Source organism: Juglans microcarpa x Juglans regia, chromosome 2S (assembly GCF_004785595.1).
Source record: "Juglans microcarpa x Juglans regia isolate MS1-56 chromosome 2S, Jm3101_v1.0, whole genome shotgun sequence".
Lineage (NCBI taxonomy): Eukaryota > Viridiplantae > Streptophyta > Magnoliopsida > Fagales > Juglandaceae > Juglans > Juglans microcarpa x Juglans regia.
The window spans coordinates 22,958,987-22,968,070 of NC_054597.1; the positions used below are offsets into that span (position 1 = coordinate 22,958,987).

At 41.0% G+C, this 9,084-nt stretch overlaps 2 protein-coding genes across 2 annotated transcripts; one reads left to right on the forward strand and one right to left on the reverse strand.

Annotated features, from left to right (window-relative positions):
* Positions 1 to 318: 318 nt before the first annotated feature.
* On the forward strand, positions 319 to 4,842 carry LOC121252867 (guanine nucleotide-binding protein subunit gamma 3-like). Its single transcript, XM_041152696.1, has 5 exons — positions 319 to 1,288; positions 2,913 to 2,965; positions 3,111 to 3,155; positions 3,256 to 3,300; positions 4,314 to 4,842. The coding sequence occupies exons 1-5, from the start codon at positions 1,142 to 1,144 to the stop codon at positions 4,702 to 4,704; spliced, it is 681 nt and encodes a 226-aa protein (XP_041008630.1). The 5' UTR covers positions 319 to 1,141; the 3' UTR covers positions 4,705 to 4,842.
* A 1,495-nt stretch (positions 4,843 to 6,337) lies between these two features.
* LOC121252866 (subtilisin-like protease SBT1.8) lies at positions 6,338 to 8,852 on the reverse strand. Its single transcript, XM_041152695.1, has 2 exons — positions 7,179 to 8,852; positions 6,338 to 7,098 (listed from the first exon to the last, which is right to left on the reverse strand). The coding sequence occupies exons 1-2, from the start codon at positions 8,806 to 8,808 to the stop codon at positions 6,422 to 6,424; spliced, it is 2,307 nt and encodes a 768-aa protein (XP_041008629.1). The 5' UTR covers positions 8,809 to 8,852; the 3' UTR covers positions 6,338 to 6,421.
* Between the last annotated feature and the right edge of the window lie 232 nt (positions 8,853 to 9,084).

Here is a 9,084-nt window from a genome sequence, read left to right on the forward strand (position 1 = left end):
TCTTCTTCTGGTTGACGTAGGTGTATGAGGCGTGAGGAAATAAAACTGAGAGCTAAGAATGGAAACATTTTAAATTGCTTTCATTCTAACGAAGCCGTTACTCTCGTTCTTTATGCTTCCATCTTTCAATACATGATTTCCGAGGTTAAGGTCTCCTGTCATGGCTGAAAAGGAAAGGAATGCTGCATCTTCCATTTATGAAAGGCAACTCAAATAATATTTGACATGAAATTACATTGGTTTGGCAGTGTTTCTCTCTCTCTCTTTTTTTTTTTTTTTTCTCAAAGTCAGAGCTGATGCATCGTCGAAGGCTCAAAACAACACACAATCCGGTGCTCTTCTCTTTCCTACGCAGCGGTCACGTGGGGTCTGATCTGATGTCCTCCCATCGTGCTTTTCGCTCCCTCCTCTGCAACCTCGCCAGAGAGAAGACACAGGAAAAGAAAAAAGAAAAATACAAACAGTCTCTCTGAGTTTTGTTTATACAAACTCAAAAATCTCACTCAGATTTCGATCAAATCCCTCAACTTTGCCAAATGGGTTCGTACAGACACTTGCAGCTGCAGGCTTTTATCACAGCCGTTTTTACTAATATTATTATTTCTACTACTCCAACCAGCCAGCACAAGGCACAAAAGATGTGCCTCGAGAGAGAGAGCCACGGACTACTGGCCATCATCTCCTCCTTTTTCACTCATAGATCACTGCGACAATAATGGGCTCTCTTTTTAGCCTTATTATCACTACTCTTTCTCTTACCCTTTGAGCCTCATTTAATCCCTGCAACCGCAGTGTGATTTATGCATTTATGTACTCCACTGTTCCTGCAGAAACTTTTCTCTTTCTGGGTTTTCTTGTTTATGGGTATTCATTATCATTGTCAGATAGCCTAATTACTGCCCTTTCCACAAAACCTTTCGTATAGCTTTCATTACACCTAGCATCATATGTATGCTAGCAGCGTCTTCTTTCTTACTTCCTATTACTGCTGCTTCTTCTTGTAACTGCTACATGTACTGGAACTATTACTGCTAATTAATACTTCAAGTACAGGGACTTCTTGCTCGGTCTATTTCTTCACTGTCTGGTTTTTAAGTTTGAGCGATTCAGAGATTTAAGGACTCATTAAGTTTGTGACCAAATGGCTGCTCCGTCGGGTTTCTCTCCCTCGCTGCCAACGCTGCCGCCACCGCGTCCGAAGTCGCCGCCGGACTATCCAGATTTATACGGGAAGCGCCGTGGAATGGCCAAGGTTCAGATGCTTGAAAGAGAGATTGGCTTTCTTGAGGTGAGTTGAGTGTGATATTTTCTTTACTTCTGATTATTTTGCAGTGAAAGGACATTTTTTTTTTCTTTTTTGTGGGGGAAGGCATTGTTAATGCGTTTTAGATGGGCTTAACTTTTTCATAGTATATTGGGGTTTGACACATTCTTCTAGGGAAGAAATTTTTTAGAGGAAAAGAAAAATCCGAGATTTTTTTCTCTGTTGCTATGAATTTTTTAAGTATTCACAGGTTTTTTTGGCAGTCTGACTATAAAGAAGCAAGGGAAATGCGTGATTGGATGTATAGGGGAAAGATTTTTGTTAGTGAATCTGAGGAGGATGCGAGTTTTATGGGATCAAAGATGAGAATATTCATGTATATTGGACACTGAATTTGAAGTTTACGAAATACAGCTAACCAAAGGGTGTTTTATTGAACCTAAAGGAGGACACATTTGGAGAGTTTCTTAAGAAATTGTAAACAAATATTTGAGGGTGGATCGCTTTTGCCCTGTTTGTTTTTGTGGTAGAAAAATTAGCTTAGCATACATGCCAATATATACATTTTTGAAAATAAAAACTGTGAAAGCTGAAGTTGGTCTTCATTACTGGCAGTTGTTTCGACCTTAACTAGTTAGGAACCTTGGGACTTCAACCAACTCTCGTTTTCCATCAAAGACAAGAACGTTCCTATATAGTTATGGACACTGACTAGTTGTGCCTCGTTTGTTTTTGCAGATGAGATGAGATAAAAGTTGAATAAAATATTGTTAGAAACTTAGAATATATATTTGTAATATTATTTTTATTTTGAGATTTGAAAAAGTTGAATTTTTTATTATATTTTATGTAGAAATTTGTAAAAGTTGTAATGATTAAATAAGATGAAATTAGTTGAAAAGAGTTGTGAAAACAAATAAGGCCGGATGAATGTATTGACCCTAATGGACACATTTGGAGTATTTCATAAAAAAATGGTAAACAGATCTTTAAGGGTGGATCGCTTTTGCCCTTTTCTTTGTTGAAAAATTAGCGTAGCATACATCAAATATATACATTCTCGCAAACGAAAGTGGTCAAAGCTGAAGTTGGTCATTGTTAGTGGCAGTTGTTTCGGTCTTAATTAGTAGCCAGCCCACGTTATCCACCTGAATAATCTTTTCATACTTGATAGGCTAGTTATTTTGTTACTCAACCATTACACTTACAAATAATAATATCAAAAGCATCAAATCACCACCATTCATTGCATAAGCATCCTAACGAATGAACTCTCAATACATGCGTTCTGCTAATGATTCATCTACATTATAATAGAAGTGATAAACAGAGATATGTTAGTGATTGTGCATGGATGTTCTCTGTCTTTTCCTTTAGGCTTACTTATCTGAAAATTTTGATCTATTGGTAGTTTCGTCTAACTTCCGAGGTTAAATTGGAATTATTGGTGGCAATGAGATGTACTTCAGGTTTAGATTTATTCTAACAAAATGAAACTGAATGCCACTGATGTAGTCAGTTCCTCTAAATTTCTAATCATAAGTTTGCAAAAAGACAAGTTTATGCATAACTGTTCAAATGAGTAGCTTTCCATATTCTTTTAGTTATTATGGGTGGGCAAAAGTTTTGATAACTTTTCTGTGAGCAGGACGAATTAAAATCCGCTCAAAGCCTTCAACCTGCTTCTAGATGCTGCACAGAGTAGGTTTAACTCCCAATTGCTTGTTCAGTATCTAGTTTACAAAATCAGTTATATGGCGTTCAATCTTGCGAATTTCTTTTGAGATTTTTCCCTTTTTTTTTTTTTTCATATCCTAAGGATTATATAGACACGATCATTTTGCAGGATTGCTGATTATGTGGTGGAAAACTCTGATCCTTTTATACCTACGTAAGTATTCTGTTATCAAAATCTTCTACAAACATTTTTTGTTAAGTATTCTACAAACTTTAAGGGATAACAATCCACCTATATTTTCCCTTTTAAGCAGAAATCGAAAGAATCATCGGACCTGTCGCTTGTGGAAATGGCTCTGGTACTATTATCATTTTGTAGTATGCCTATACATCTGAAATTGTACTATCTGTGTTTTACCATATAGACTCTGTGATATATGATAAGGATAAAGGTAGATGGTGAATGGGATCCCACATTACTTGGGGAAGGAAAAGTTCTTACTCTTTATAAGGTTCTAATGAGGCTCTAATTGTATCATTGACTAGTCCTTTTAGAGTATAAACCATGTAGTTTGGGCCTTTCATTGAGGCGTTACAGATTCTTTCATTAGTTGGAATATGATGAGCACAAGAAGCAATAGCATGCATCATTACTAACCATGAACATAGCCATTCTGTTTTCTTACAGTCGTACATGTTATTAGGATCCTCAATTATAATCTTCACAATGACAGCAATATTGCAACCAGTCTCAATTGCTGCATTCATATTATCTAGACATTATAACCAATTAATTTTTTTTTTCTGTATTTACTGTCAAAATGACTAAGTAGTTGTGAAAAAATAAGTGCTGTATATTCTCTGAATTTGTTAAGGAGGAAAAGGTTTTGTACATTTTTGGATCAAGTAGCAACTAACCACACATTTGCTGCTTTACCTTGGAGATTCTGAAATGCAATGTAGAATAGATGACATAGGATATTCTATAATTCACAAAGACAACTTACATTTAATTTTAGAAAGTAGTTTCATCCTGTAAGGCAGTATATATAGTTTTTACTATTTAAGGAAATAGGGAATGTACTGGATGGAAAAAACTGATTTCCTTTCTGGTGTAGACACTCCAGTAGTAAAGTGGTATGCATGTTTCCTGCATACCATGCTCTGAATAGGATTGACAAAGAAAACTCATCTGGAAACTTTATTCTGTTATTTACCCCTTAAGAAAACTCGGGTTCCTTTCAATTTCATGCAAAGTTGCGGAACCACCAATTTAGAACAATCAGCATTTATTTTTGTCTGCATCTTAGAAGCAGAATTTTCCACTTTGTGTATAAACATCCATAGGTAACTGGAGTGCGCTTTTTTGTAGTGGAATGCCTTGTTTTAACCTCTCTTGGATCTGCTGTTGCTGCTCTACTGGGTGCTCATTTCATCTAGAGATGCCGCGCTGCTGCTGTGACAGCAATCCATGCAAGTGTGGTTCCTGTGTCAGCTGCTGCAGCAGCTGTGACTGCAATCCATGTACCTGTGGTTCCTGTGTCAGCTGTTGTCATTTCCCGAAGTGGTGCTGTTGTGCTTGTCCCAGATCACATTGCTGTAAAAAAGTTTCGTGCAGCAGAAGTTGTTGCAATTTCCCATCTCCTTCATGCCCTGACTGCTCTTGCTGCATATGGAGATGTACACGTCCCAAATGTCCAAAGGTACGCCCTTGTTGCTGTTGTACAAAAACCTGTTGCAACCCTTGTTATCTGTGTTACTAGTATATTGGTGCAATCCCATTCTGGAGCACAGTTCTTCAACATGGAAGTTTATTTTTAATTGAGTATAAAACTTGGATATGTGGATGGCTTTAAGATAGTATCTTCAAGTTCAATATATATGGGCAATAGGTTGATCTGTGAGGGAGATAGCAGCTTCTTCTGAGATTGTTGCTTTGGTTTTCACAAATTTTCAACTTATATATATATATATATATATATATATAATGGGTTTGTTGTCTCTGCTAAGAAAATCAAATTATTCCAAACCAAGATTAAATTTCTTGGTTATGATAAGATATGAGAAAATAATGACGTCCACTCTTTGAGTGACTACATTCCAACCCTCGCTCTTTGACTGAAATTCATACTAATCTTATTAAACAAATCAAGAGACAAGTTAAAACTCTTCTGTGATTGCATTATCAACAATTTTTCATTGCAACACATGGAACATAAAAGCCAGAACAATATATAAAGGATAAATCTATTTATCATCATCCTCTCAACATGGATACTTATGAGAGGATGATGGTAAAATGGATGATGGGTAGCATTACTCATGTATAAAATGACTGTTGAATGCCATTTTCTATAAATATTTGATATCAATAAAATGTCTTTAGTTATCACGACTGGTTTGATCAACTTACTATCAAGTTGGTGGTTGAAGCATTTCTACTCATCAAGAAAATTATTTTTGTAGTTTTGCACCCACAAACAAAAGTAACCATGTTCGGTCAATTTGAGTCTACAGGGTGGTTCCTTTGATAACTCGGTTGGTGTACCATAGTTCAAATCAATGGTCCGACAAGAAGCCCAATGATCAATGGTATAACAATAAAGTGGGCAGGTCATGTTTTAGATCTTCTAGGGTTTGTCGGATTCTCTTTAACCTGCAAAACTGTGAAACCGAAAGCCATATGGGTGTGCATCGTCATTGGAGTTTCAGTCTGGAAGGAGCATACATTAATAATATGTTATTTAAGTATTGCATGAATCCAATTTCGGCAACAAACGAGAATTTAATATAAGATCAATTATTGCTTTGTTTTTCCGTTTAAAATACCCTGTAAAAATATTACACATTGCAACACTTCGGTAGACTGCAAAACTCACACCAAATTGTGACCAAGTTGGAATGGCCGTAAATGAGATCAGGTGCTCAATTTCCAACTTCCACCTCAACAGAAAGTCAGTATATATTTCGGTCTCGTTTGTTTTCACAAGTCTTCTCAACTCATTTCATTTAATCATTACAACTTTCTCAAATTTTCATACAAGATAAAATAAACAATTTAATTTTTTTAAATTTTAAAACAAAAATAACATTAAAATATATTGTTTTATTCAACTTTTAATTTTAATATCAACTCATCTCATCTTATTTGCGAAAACATACAAGGCCTCAACCAATTATTTCTGAAGAAACCATAACATTCAATTCGTTAAAAGCCAACTATATTAATAATGGTATGCCATTCTCCCCTCCAAACTTCGTGGTAAACTCCAACTGCATACATTCCCTCTCAACTGTCGTCAATTCTCCTCTCCTCTCTGAAGAGTCTGTACGGCTTTCATCCTGGCAAAACCAAACGTTGAATTCAACAACAATGATCGTTTTCGATAGAGAAAGGCCTTCTTAGCTGTTTTCTTTTCTTACCAAACTGGCTGCACTGGCCCCAAATGCATTGGAGGGAAAAATCAACCCCAAAACGGCTTACGATCTCACCAGCTGAGTCCATGCAAAAGCAACTGGGCTCTTCACTTGGTGTTCGTCGTTGCTCCAAACGATTGAACCAAACTCGGACCTAGCCACTTTAGGCATACCTTTCCTGGCCACAAAGGTAACCGTGTACGCCTGTTTCTCCCCTTCATTTTTGAAAACCAGCCTCTTGGGGGTCACTGTCACCGCCACCATTTGTGGTGCACTGATTGTCACGTCATAGACCGACCCAGCAGCCCCCACATTCGTCAGTTCACGAGTGTATCGAACAACCCTCTTGTCTCGGAATACAACTGAGAACGATGGGTAATTGAGCTGTCCGGGGTCAGAAAACTTCCTCGAGCAGGTAACATTGGGGCGTTTGACAATGGTTTGGACATTATCAGTACTGTAGTCCAACGAGCACAGGAAGGCAACATAGTCATCCGGTGAGAGATCGTACACGAGGCCCGGAGAGAGGGCCTTGTGGGGGTCAACATGACCTGCACCGTGAGACCAAGGATCGGAAAATGCACCACCGCCAGCAGCATCCCGGAGCGGGGAGTTGGTGTTGTCTTTGGTGTAGGCAGTAGTCATCAGCGCGGATTTGATTGCGCTTGGACTCCAATCCGGATGGGCTGCTTTGAGCAATGCTGCTAACCCACTGATATGGGGGCAAGACATCGATGTACCTGCAATTTTCGAAGCACATATAAAACACCAAACGAAACAGTCGCATACAAACGATTAACTGAATCCGATCAAGCCAAACCTGACAAGATGTTGAATTGGGTCTTCCTGGTGTCCTTCTCCAACCCAGTGGGGCCTATGGCTTCCGACCAAGCGGCCAAGATGTTGACACCTGGCCCAATCACGTCCGGCTTCAAGATCTGTGGAGACACCAGATTGGGCCCTCTCGAACTAAACGCCGCCACGACTGGCGATGGCCGCACGTCCAAAACGGTCCCACCAAACCTCAGCTCAGCCGTCGGATTCGGATCCGACCGCACGTACTCCCTAATCAGATCCCCGGCCTTCCGCCCAACCGCCACCGCTGGTATCAGGTGACTGTCGGCCACCAATTCCTCGCCATTAATCAATGTGTTCGCGAGTATCATCCCAACCCCACCCGCGTCGCGTACCACCTCTCCTTTTTCCACGCGTGCGTTTATTCCTCTGTCACAGACCACTACTTTCCCACGTACAAACTCAGGGTCGAGCGAACCGGGCAAGCACATGTTGTTCGAGTTAGTACTCCCCTTGCTGTAAACCAAACCTACCGGTTTATTTCCCATTCCTTGCCCACTGTAAAGTGACACTCCCGTGAACTGGTTTTTGTTCCCGAGTATGGCGTAAGCCGGGAAATCCCGGTCCAAGGTCCCGGCCCCAACGGTCATGATCCAGGGGGCCTCATTCGCCAACGAGGCTCTGTTGGGCCCGCTATTTCCGGCGGAGCAAGAGACGAAAATACCCCTTTCCATGGCCGCGAATGCTCCGATAGCGATGTTGTCGCGGTAATAAGGGACGGACCCACCACCGAGAGAGAGTGATAGCACATCGACGCCGTCCAAAATGGCCCGATCAATTCCTGCCAGAATGTCGGAACCGAAGCATCCAATGCTCCAGCACACCTTATATATGGCGACGCGCGCATGGGTGGCCATCCCACGCGCCTTCCCGCTGGCATAGCCGAGGAGGCTGGCATTGGTGACGTGGGATCCAGCTGCTGTACTCGCGGTGTGAGTGCCGTGGCCGTCTCGGTCCCGAGGCGACATCTTCTCCCTGGGTTTGTTCAGGTAGCTACCGCCAGAGGCCATTCGATAGCCCTTTGAGAAGCTGCGAGCCCCGATGAGCTTCTTGTTACAGAGCGAGGGGCTGAAATCCGGTGCGGACTCGCATCCGCCCCGCCACCGGCTCGGGATCTCTGGCATACCAGAGTCGTCGAAGCTCTTCGACTCGGGCCAGACCCCAGTATCGAGGACCCCAACGACAACGTCATGAGAGGCTTGGTCGAGTTCCTGAGTATTATGACCAGCCCAGAGGCCGGATTCCGAGTCTAGGCCAAGGAACTCGGGGGTGCGGGTAGTGTGGAGAGTGTAAAGCGTATCTTCATAGACACCTAGGACCGAATCGAATCTGCGGAGTAAATCGGCTTGGTCGGGATCGAGCGAGGCAGCGAAACCATGATATGCGGTAGTGTAGGAGTAGAGGAGAGAGTCAGAGGTAGTGGAGGAGGAGAGGGATTGGAGGTGAGCGGAGTACCAGTCATGGTGGGTGGCGAAGGCAGATGGTTTGTCATGGTGCTTCATGTGAACTATGTAAGTTTGCTTGGACGCCACAGAGAAGCACGGTAGGAGAAGAGCTAGAAGAGGAACGAGCAAGAGCATGGCCATAGAGCCCATGTTTCTGAGTTTTGCCGCAGAGAGAAGACTAGTGACTAGTGAGAGTGGTCAGGAAACTGTATGTGTATATATATATATATATATATATATATATACACGCCACGCACTCGCACAATAAGAAAAGAAAGGAAAAAACGGAGCCAGAATTAGAAACCAAAAAATACTACAAAATCCTCAAATCAAACAAGCCAAAATGAGATTGAATAAAAGAATTAGGAAAATTCCTTCTCATAAGCTGTTATTCATTATCCATACCCTACATTCTATAAAAAAATT